This window comes from Octodon degus, unplaced genomic scaffold (assembly GCF_000260255.1).
Source record: "Octodon degus isolate 3935 unplaced genomic scaffold, OctDeg1.0 scaffold00007, whole genome shotgun sequence".
NCBI lineage: Eukaryota > Metazoa > Chordata > Mammalia > Rodentia > Octodontidae > Octodon > Octodon degus.
Genome location: NW_004524583.1, coordinates 10,823,379 through 10,834,432, shown reverse-complemented (window position 1 = coordinate 10,834,432; position 11,054 = coordinate 10,823,379). Strand labels below are relative to the sequence as shown.

Here is an 11,054-nt window from a genome sequence, read left to right as displayed (position 1 = left end):
GAGAGAGAGAGAGAGAGAGAGAGAGAGAGAGAGAGAGAGAGAGAGAGAGAGAGAGAGAGACCGCGCCCTGGGATTCTCTGGGGAATAGAGCTAACCATGTGTCTAGTTGTCATCAGAATTCCTGGGGAGAGTGACCAGGCATCCAGGCGCTGGGCTGATTGTGCAAAAGGAGCTACCAGGCCTTTTATGCTCATTACTAAAAGTAGTCATCTGCTTCCATTGCAAACAGATCATTTACACTTAATTTCAAGCTCGAGCATCATGACCAGATTCATTGGTTTCTTCTTACAGCCTGCATTGTAAAATAAGAGGAGCTGTGGGGCTGAGACCCCCAAAGACTTCCCAGGAATCTTACCATTATGGTGACAGTGTGGCAGCATCTGCTCTAGGCATGAGAGTGAATTCTTGGCTTGAAGCTGGCTGCTCCGGAATGCTTTTGCCCTTAAGTTTCCAGTGCATGGCAAGCCCCACTTCCCTTCAAAGCTCCCTTTACCTCTATTTCTCATCATTATTTCTGGGTCAGTAGTGTCCTTTAGTGATGTGCCACACTTTTGTCAGAGCTTTTTAATGATTCCCCAGGAGAAAGTGACTAAGCCTGAACAACCAGGATGATGAGAAAACCCCAGAATGCACTGCCTCCGCCTGTGGTGGAGGGGTCCCTTCTCAGCTTCCCCTTCAGACCTGGGATGGGCCTTTTCCTGGAACAACTGCATAATTCTAAGTCACTCATGCCTGCTTCTACCTCCATGGTGACCACCAAGGTTTCTGATTAAGCCTGACATCTGGTCACTTGGATCTCTTTAAATTTGTTTGTTTTGCTTTGGTGTTTGGAAACAGAGTCTCACTATGTAGTTCAGGCTGCATTCAGCTCACTGCATTCAGCTCACTGTGCAGCCCAGGCCAGCCTCAAACTCACAGCAGTTGTCTTGCCTCAGCCCCCTGAGAGCTGAGGTTATAGCCATGAACTCCCATGCCTGGTTTGGCCATGTAGATTTCATACAGAACTGACACAGTAAGTTCTCCTTATTGGCCTCATTGAAGTGAGTGACATTTGGGGGCAGGGATGACATCTTCTTTTTCTGTCTTAGTGTACCTAGGGCAGGACCCAGTTTGTACACAGGGAATAAAGCTGAATTCCAGGTAAAAGCATTGCGACTTGGCAATAGTGATTAATTCACTCGGTCTCACTCATCCAGGTGTTTGTAGTGGCCATGACAAAACTCATAGGAGTTGTTTACCGAAGTGCCTCCAGTCCTTCGGCTCGGACTCTAAGGCTTCCAAGGAGATAGGCCTCTTTCCGTGAATTCCCAGGCCCCACTCTGCAGAGAGCTGAGTTCTCCCCGTCCCTCCAGTGTCCTGCCTCAGTGCTCTCCCCTGAGCGTCACGAAGATCCCAGTGGGACAAAAGGGGGGCTCATTTCCTCCTACAGCGTCTCTTAGTATTTGGAAAAAATGAAAAGCTGCTTATATATTTTAGTTTTTACAGTAGTATGTCAGTTCTTGCTGATGACTTTAGAAACCGTTGTTAAATTGTTCTGGTGGAGAGCATTGATTAGCTAGCGGTGATTGAGAGGCTGCAGCTCCTGGATAGGGCGAGCTTTTTATTTTGCAGCTGCCAGAATATAGGAAGAAATGTGGCTTTGTGTTACCTTTAAGTGAAAAGGATTTTTTTTTTTTGCTTCAAACAATTTATTTAACTGAAATGGACTTATATTTGTTTCTGAAGTGACTTCCATTTATTTTGATACATCTTTTCCCCATGATGATTCGTAGGATCTTTAAGTCAATATAAATATTTTATAAATATTTGAATATTTGTATATATACCTGCACACCACCTCAGCAATATCTTTCAGCAAGAAAAACACTGAAGACTAAAGACTAGACACAATTACTAGGTACAGTGAAAATCTGCTGCAAGTATTTCTGAGGTAAGAAGGCACCACATACCTGTTCAACTAAGAAAACCACCCTTACAACACAGGATGATGTAGGACCCAGAACGCTGAAGCTGCCAGTTAGGTGCTGAATGGCAGAGCAACATCCCCGTTTTGGCATGAATTCATAGGGAATAGGTTCCAACAACTCAGGTTCCTTTCCATTGGTCCTCACAAAGTGTGCTTCTCTGGGAGGGGCAGGCTGGCGCTTCAGTTGAACCCAGGTAGCTTTCTCTTTGGCTTCCTTCTTTTTCTGATCATTTTCCTTGAAACATTTCAGGAAGCTATCATGACTTTTTTTTTTTTAATTTATTTATTTATGTGTGTGTGTGTGTGTGTGTGTGGCCAGCTCAGCCCACCAGGGGGCGGGGCTGGCTGGCATGTGGTGCTGGGGGATTGAACCGCGGTCCCTGTGCTTTGCTAAGCTTGTTCTAAGTAGGTGCTTTAGACCACTGAGCCATCTCTCCAGCCCCTATCATGACTTTTTGGATGTTTAATATTCTCAATACACACATTAATCCTCTTGGCAAGTATCTTACCCTGGCTTGTTTACAACAATGCCAGCAGCATGCTGGGTAATGTTGTAGGCTCTTCCTGTTTTGCCATAGTAACATTGGTGAGGCATTCCTTTTTGTACAGTATGCATTCCCTTGACGTCTACAATATCACCCTTTTTGTAGATTCGCATGTATGTGGCCAAAGGAACAATCCTATGTTTTCTGAAAGACCTGGAGAATGTATCCCAGGTTCCCCTCCTCTTGCCCTTTGTGTTAGTCATTTTGGCAAATTACTGGAAGATGGTGGTTCTGGCTGAAAGGGTTGTGAAAAAGATCTTGATTTCACTGAGCAAGAGACAGAGGGAAGGTGGACATTGTGGCAAACTGTAGTGTGCATGTCCTCTCTATAGGGGGCAGCAGCTGCTGAGCCCCAGCATTGCTGAATATTCCAGTTTTTCAAGAGGGGCTGGAACTGCCAGCCAAATAGTGGCACCGGTGGTTTGATCCCTGGGCCTGCTGTGCCAGCCCAGTCCCCAGGGCGCCCTGAAAATGCAATTGAGACTGCATGTGATGACATGCACCTGTAATCCCAGCTCTTGAGAGGCTGTAAACAGGCTGATCACTGCAAGCCCGATCTAGTAGTGAGACCCTGAACACCCTGTAGACCCTTCCCTAAAATACAAAATAAAAAGTGCTGGTAATAGAATTTTTAATTGTGGAAATATTTTTGAGACAGGGTCTCACTATGCAGTTCAGGCTGGTCTTGAACTTGTAGCCCACGCTGGACTGGAGCCCATGCCGATTCCCATCTTCCATCTCCTGACTACTGGGATTACAAGCATGTACCACTACGCCCAGCCTATTGTGGAAATTCTTGAGCAGTAGTTTAAATTTAAAAACAAAAAGCCAAACAATTGTAGGCCAAGCAAAACATGACCACCGGTTTGTGACTTTCTTACATTATCACAAGATAGTCCTGTGCTGGAGTCAAGAAATACAGTGTTGTTCATGAAAGGTGCAGACCATGTTGGGTTAACACATCTTCAGGGGCCTCTTGTTCAGTTCAGTTCACATTCCTATTTCACTTCCTCAGCCCAGTGCCTTGTGTATGGTACGAGCCTAGGATGAGGGCCCTGGATTTTGCCTCTGCACAGCCTCAGCTTGGGGTGGTTCTGAGTTTTTCTAATGCTGGCTGGTCTCAGCTTACAGTTCCAATGCTCAATGCTATCTGAACTACTCAGCCTCAGTGCTTCTGTTCCACATACCAGGGCTTGCAAACCTAGCTGGTTCTGACCAGGTCTTGTGTACCCCCAGTCCAGCCAGCTGTCTCTAGAGGAAGGGGGCTGTGGCCGTAAGGCATCCCCTTCCAGGCCGTGCATGGGTGAGCGTGGGTAGACTGGGAAGCAACCATGCAGCCCCTTAGTGCATCTTCAAATTTTCCCCTCACAAAGTGAAACGAGGTGGTTTTCTACTTCTGTATTTGCATTGTTTCTAACTGAAATGTAAAATGTCTTCAGACAGCTCTGTTGCTGGCCTTTACATAGGAAACTTGAGTTTGTTTTCTCTAAGGTGCTACTTACATTTCCCAGACGAGAAACTGGATACAGGCATTCCACAACTTGGATCCTTCACAGTCATTTCCAGCAGGCCCCGGCTCACCCTGGAGAAAGGCCCCATACTGTAAATAGAGCCCATCCTTGGCAGGCTGGGGCGCCACTGGAGGAGCAGGAAAGAAAATGTATCACAGCGTAAAATAAAAACATCAAAAGTGTAAAGGTATTCGGGCGTGTTGAAGGGCGTATTTTTTTTTTTTTTAAGTTCCAAGTTGGGCTTCAAGCCACAGAAAAGGAGGACATAATGATACAACATATTAGCCCAAGAATCAGCAAACCACATCCTTCCCTCCAAATCTGGCCCACGGCCTGTTTTTGTGAAGTTTTCTTGAAACTTAGCTATACTCGTTTGCCTCTTGATTATTATAGCTATTTATTGCTCTACAGTGACAGAGTAATTGCATCAATACAAAAAATTTATCACTTAACCCTTTATAGAAAAAACTTGCCTACCTCAGTTTTATTCCTTTTATCAAACTACTTCATTAGACTGAGAACAGCAGTTACAGCTCTATGAAGTTCTTGGAAACAAACTTGGGTATTTCACAGAACAGTCCTGGGAGAATGCTAGCTAATTCAAAATAGGGTTGCTCTCTACATTTTTATCCAACTTTAGTGATTCAGTAGATGGGTTCCTATTCCCTTAGTATTTCTGGCTAAGGCATGCCGGGGAAGAATTTGTGCTCTTGGGTGTCTGAAGGTGTCCATTTCGGCTAAATGGTTCTTTCCATGCAATTCAAGAAGATTTTAACATGTTAATTTTGTTTGTATCTTTTAAGCAAGCCCTTTATATCTTTATTACTTTTGTCTTATAAAAGTTAATGAAGCCAGGGATGTAGCTCAGCGGCATATCGCCTGCCTGGCAAGCTCAAGGTCCTGAGTTCGATTCTGATATATAAAAAAATGTTAATGTAAGTTGACTATTTAAAAAAATGCAGAGTGTATAGCAATACAGGGAGAAAAAACTAAAATTGCCTATAATTGGAGACCCTTCCCCATCACATATATACAGCTAATTAACATTAGGTATTGTGTATTGAAAATCTTTTCATAAAATTAGAAGCTTATGCCTACTGTTTTTAAACCTTTTTGAAAACATATCCTGTATAAAGTTTTTATAATGTAGTCTTGCATTTACTTAATTACTTATTACTAGTGATTTTGGTTCTTTCCAACTATTATTCATTATTCAAAAGTAACAGTATGCTCTTTTCTGCTTATTGCCATGAGATAAATTACTGGGATTCAAATTGCTGGCTCAAAAACATGAAAGCTGGCTGGGGGTGGAGCTCAGTGGTAGAGTCCATGCTTAGCATGTGCAGAGCTCTGGGTTTGATCCCCAGGGCCCACCCTCATCCTCCGAAAAGTGTATGCCTGTAAAATCTTCTAATAGACACCTGCCAGACCATTCCCCAGAGCTGCTCTTCTGGTTTAAACACCCACCAGGAGGGTCTGCAAGCACCCGTATTTTAATAGCTACTTCGAAAGATTACTGTATTTTTATTCAGACATATTTTACTCATATTTTTTGAGGGAGAATCCATTTTTTAAAAAATTAATTTATTTGTGTGTGTGTGTGTGTGTGTGTGTGTGTGTGTGTGGCCAGCTCAGCCCTCCAGGGGGCGGGGCTGGCTGGCATGTGGTGCTGGGGGATTGAACCACCATCCATGTGCTTTGCTAAGCTTGTTCTAAGTAGGTGCTTTAGACCACTGAGCCATCTCACTAGCCCCAGGGAATCCACTGATAGACTGTTGGCTTTGGTGACCTGAACCTCAGTCTGTATGGTGTGTGACTGCACATGTTAAGTGACTGTCATTCTCTTTTGTCACAGGCTCCCCCTCCCAAACCCCCTCGCAGGCTTGGAGGCTGGACAGATGATTCCATGAGGACCTCAAAGTGAGTAGCAGCAGCTCACCAGGGTGGGGTGGCAGCTGGCAGAGTGGGCTGGGGATATTGCTTCTGTGTTGCTGTTTTGTTTTTTCTTTCTTTCTTTTTTAAATGTATTTAGGACAAAGTCTGTTGGGTCTCACAACATAGATCAGACTCATAGTGACTTTCCTGTTTTTAGCTTCTGAAGCACTGGGATTACAGGTGTATGCCACCACGCCAGTCTCAGTTGCCATCTCAGCGCCCCCTGGGGGTGGGGGTGGCATGGCATGCCAGGCTGGGGATGGAATCTGGCCACTGTGTTCTGCATAAGCAGGTACTTTAATCCACTGAGCTATCTGGTTGGCCCAGTTTTGTTTTGTTTTGTTTTGTTTTTAACAGTTTTATTAAAATATAATTCAAAAGGCCAGTGAGATAGCTCAGCAGACGGGACCAGGGTTTGATCCCTGGCACCACTTGCCATGCCAGCTTTACCCCCCCACCCCCGCCCCAGGTGTGCTGAGCTGGCCACCAAGACTGGGTGTGGTGGCACACAGTGGTATCCCAGCACTGGGGAGGCTGAAAACAGGAAGATCACTATGAGTCTGAGCTGTATGATGAGACCTGTACCAAATACGTAAAAAACAATACTAAAATATAATTCACATACCATTCAACTCACCCATTCCAAGAGTATAGCATAATTGTTCCTAGTGTAGGCACGGGTTGTGCAGCCCTACTGATCAGTTTGGGGAATCAATTTTTATCTCACCCCATCACCCCCACTCCGGAGTTGTTAGCAGTCACTAGTCATGTCCCCTCCCCCTCCCCAGTTCTAGGCAATCAACTTTCAGCTCTATGATTTGCCAATTTTGGATATGTTATATCAGTGGAATCATACATTATGTGGTCCTTTATAATTTGCCTCTCTCCAGATAATTTTTTTTATTTTGGTCAGCCTTAGTTCTCTTAACTTTTTAATCTTTTGAAATAGCAAAGAAGCAAAATTATGCCCCTTAATATATAAAGCCCACTGTATCTCCAGATAATATTTTTAAAGTTCATCCATGTTATAAGATTCTGTGTATTTAAAACAATTTTCTAAAGAGAATAGAATTGTTATTAGTAACTGTGGATGAACTCCATAGTACATCTGCCCTTACGTAGGTCATTCATTTATGAAGAAGAGCAGTACAGCCTGGATACGTTGTTCTGTGCCTATAATCGCAGCATTCTGCAAGGCTGAGTTAGAAGGAGTGAAAGTTCAAACCCAGCCCATGCACCTAGTGACTTATCACTTAGTGACCCTATTTCAAAATAAAAGTTTGTTTTGTTTTGTTTTTAAGGGTTAGGGATGTAGAAAGCTCTGGATTCAACTGAATACAAAAACTTAAACCCTTACTCTGCCTGGTATATGGTTGGGATATGGTGTTACCAAGGCCAGTGATGTGAGCTGACATGCATATTGGTGCGGCAATCATCTGCTATTATCTCATCAGTTAGTTTTCTGACCTCAGGGTTCCCAGAGAGAATAGCCTAATGTCGCAGCGAATGCACCAGCACCTTCTAAGCTGCAGGGGCTTGAGTTGCAGGGTTGGCTACAGATCCTGTTCAGCAAGGGGCTAGGTGTTTCCTATCAGCAAGCCTTTGCATGGGCACATCTGTGCTCTCTGCAGGGTGACGTAGAGAAAGTTGTTTTTTTTTTTTTTTTCTTTTTTGTAGCTCTCCTAGCCTTTCCACAGCTTATGCCAGAGGCCAGTTCCTTGTGCTTCCATTTGGAGAGATAGCAGAGCAACAGGTTCTAGATCCAGAATACTTGTTTTTTTTTTTTTTTTTTTTTTTTTGGAACTGGGGATTGAACTCAGATCCTTGCGTTTGCCAGTCAAGCGCTTATCCTACTGAGCCATCTCCCCGGCCCCTACTGAGCCATCTCCCCGGCCCCCAGAATACTTGGTTTTAAGTCACAAGTGTGCTACTTATCCTCTCAGAGCCCTTGAGCAAGTGATTTAACCTAACTGGCCTTGGTTTTCTCATTTCTGCAATCGGGTTAAGGGCTGTTGTGATGATTAAATTAATTCATATGTGTAAAAGGTACTCAGAAGATGGTGCATACCTATAATTGCAGTGCTCTGAGAGACTGAGGCAAGATGATCAAATTTGAGCCCTGTAACTGAGCTACTTAGTAAGACCTTGGATGGATGAATACATAGATAGGTAGGTAGGTAGGTAGGTAGGTAGGTGGGTAGGTAGGTAGATAGGATAAATAGGGTAGATATGATAGCTAGGATAGGTAGGTAAGCAATAGGATGGATAGATAGGATAAATAGGGGAGATAGGATGGATGGATAGATAGGATAGATGGGATAGGTAGATAAGATGGATGGAGGGGGGGTATAGCTCAATGGGAAGGCCGTAGGTTCAGTCTCCATAAAATTAAATAAAATAAAAAATTTTAAATGTGGTCAGAAGAGAAATGCATTAAGATGCCCTTGAGAACTGCTAACTATAAAGTGGCTTTATTTCTCCTCCCTAGTGGCTCCCAGAGACAGCTGTGCCCATGTGCTTCTCACAGGCCTTCTGGCAGGTGGTGACATTTATGAGTTGCAAGAGTTTGAAGACATTTATGGTTGAATAGAAAAGATCTGTTTGGAAGAAGTAACTTCAGGTCAAGAAAAGCAAGTGTTATATTAAATATCAGTAGTCTTCCTTAAGTGGAGCTACATTAGAGCCTTAAGCTTCGGAATGTCAGATTCCCAAAGCTTCCAGATCGGCAGTCTTTGCTTAACCTATGGCCTTAAGAATTGGATATAAAGGGCTGGACAAATAGCTCAGCAGATTAAAGCGCCTGCAAGCAGGCGCAGGGGTTGGGGGTTTGATCCCCAGGCCTGGCATGCTGGCCCTGCCCCCAGGGCAGTGGTGGTGTGTGGTGGTGCGTGCCTGTAATCCCAGCACTTGGGAGGCTATAAACAGGCGGATCACTAGAGTCTAATCTAGTAGTGAGACCCTGAACACCCTGTAGACCCTTCCCTAAAATAAAAAAAAAAAAAAAAAAAAAAAAAAAAGGATGTAGCTGAGTTTCTGCTAGTGGATCAGACTACACATGACTGCAGTAGAGAGAAGACTCAGGCCATTCAGCAGGAGCGTAGGGGTGCTTTCCAAATGAGTTTGTCTGGAATAAGGAGAAAGCAGGATTTAGTATTATGAAAAAATTGACTACGAAAATGGATTTTTCATAGTCCTCAAAGTTTTTTCTCCCCCCTTCAGAAAGGCAGATTTCCATGGGGATTAAGGTGTGGCAATTAAGTTATTTCTTGTTTTGCCCATAGGAGGCAATATCCTAGTAAGTTTTAAACCACAGGCATCTGGTTTAGACAAATCTGGGCCTGAATTCAAGATTTAACACTTAATAGACAGCGTGAACTTGGGGAAGTGAACTTCACTGTATAAAGTGCCAGGTAATACATACTGCAAAGGCTGTTCTGAGGTTTGGCCATGTAACATAGGAAGAGCCCACAGCATAATGCTAGTACCTAGTCAGCTCCTGTTATTCCTGTTAAAAATAACAGGACTGAGAGTGGCACGTAAGGAAGAGGGTAATGATTCAGGCCCCCTGAGCTCTGGTCGTACACCATGGAAGCGTTACAGAACGTGCTTCTAGAGAGTCATCTCTTCAATACGACAGTGCGGGCTGCTGCTTTTAGCCACTTCTCTTAGCCTCTTTGGCACTTAGCAGCTCCAGAGCAAGCTAGTTCTGGATTTAGCAGGTTATGGTAGTGGTTAGCCCTTTTAATTCTTGAAATTACATTCACTGCTCGAGTCTAGTTCATCTAGGCGAATCTGACACAGAGAGTACTTACTATATTGAGGTTGAGGTGCTTTTCAGCCTTTGCCTCTGGGTCCATTTTGTGGATGAAATAGGGGCCCTTACTGGTGCCCATAAGTAGAGAAAGAAGGTGCTGAGCATCTTTTAACTCACAGTTCAGTTCTTTTTACGTGGTTTTGGTGGTGCCAAGAATTGAATCCATTGCACTGAGCTTCTCCAGACCTTTTTATATTTTGTTTTGAGACAGGCTTCAGCTGAGTCACTAAATTTCAAGTTCAGCCTGGGGTTGAACTTGCAGTCCTCCTGCCTCAATCTCTTACTGGGATCCGAGGCCACAGTCTGTTTCTGAAGTCTAGGCTGGATTACAAATTATTTTCACCCTTAATTCTTTACACTAAGTTTTGGGTGAAAGGTAAATCAGAAAGTACATTGGTCACACCAGTACAATGAACAAGTCTTCAGGCTTGCTTAAGCCATACACAGGGATTGTTTCTTTTTCCCAAGGGATAACCATTACTCCTGTGTAGAATTTCCTTCGGCACTTTTTTCCAGCTCTTTCTCCCTTCCTGACTACTTTCTTCTCTGTCTGTCTTCACTCCATCTCTTTACCTATTTTTCTGAAACCATTTAAAAGGAGGTTATGGATCTCATGACATTTTTACCCTTTACACTCCAGCTTGCAGCACTCTCCCCCTCCCTCTCTCTTTCATCATGTGTTCATGGGTTTTTATTGTTCATTTTATGATAATCCATTTTCATAGTCAAGTTTTTCATAATGCTAAATCCTAATGTCCTAATCCCCAAATTTGCCGAGGTAGAATTCCAAACTAGCTCTGTATACCTTTGATCTTATTTGCATTTGAGCACTTGCTTGCTTTCTACCACCAACACTTCCCAAGAGCGCTTTGTGCTTTCCTTGAAGAGCCCTGGAGTCCACCTCTGCTCCAAGGAGCCTTGGCTCCTGCTGCTGGACAGCGTCAGAACTCAAGGTCTGGGGACATGCTGCTTCTTGCTCTTAGGATGTCATTGCTTCTAAGCTCTTTCAGTGGACAGAACCAGAGACCTCATTTTCTTAGGAGCCTCATTTAAAAATGTGTGCTCTGTTCTTTGACACACAGAAAGTAGTTCTGTAATTAGCATCTTACCATTACTTCCAATAAACCCTCTAAGGAGAGCTTGAAGTTTCTTTGCAGCTCTTGTGCTTAGACTTATCACACCCACAGTACTGTTTTCAGAAGTTACTTGAATCTTTTCTCATTTGGATATCAGTTTTATGTGCAATTAGATTCCATGATGCTTGTGTCCGACTTTAAGGTTTT

General features: G+C 43.7%; 1 protein-coding gene across 3 annotated transcripts in view; it reads left to right on the top strand.

The window, feature by feature from the left end:
• Ift43 (intraflagellar transport 43) overlaps window positions 1-11,054 on the top strand; it is a 98,578-nt gene that overhangs the window by 37,628 nt on the left and 49,896 nt on the right. For all 3 annotated transcript variants that reach the window (XM_023700759.1, XM_023700765.1, XM_023700754.1), the window contains exon 3: window positions 5,878-5,942. In XM_023700759.1, coding sequence (XP_023556527.1) covers window positions 5,878-5,942 — 65 coding nt within the window. The remainder of the gene's footprint in view (window positions 1-5,877; window positions 5,943-11,054) is intronic.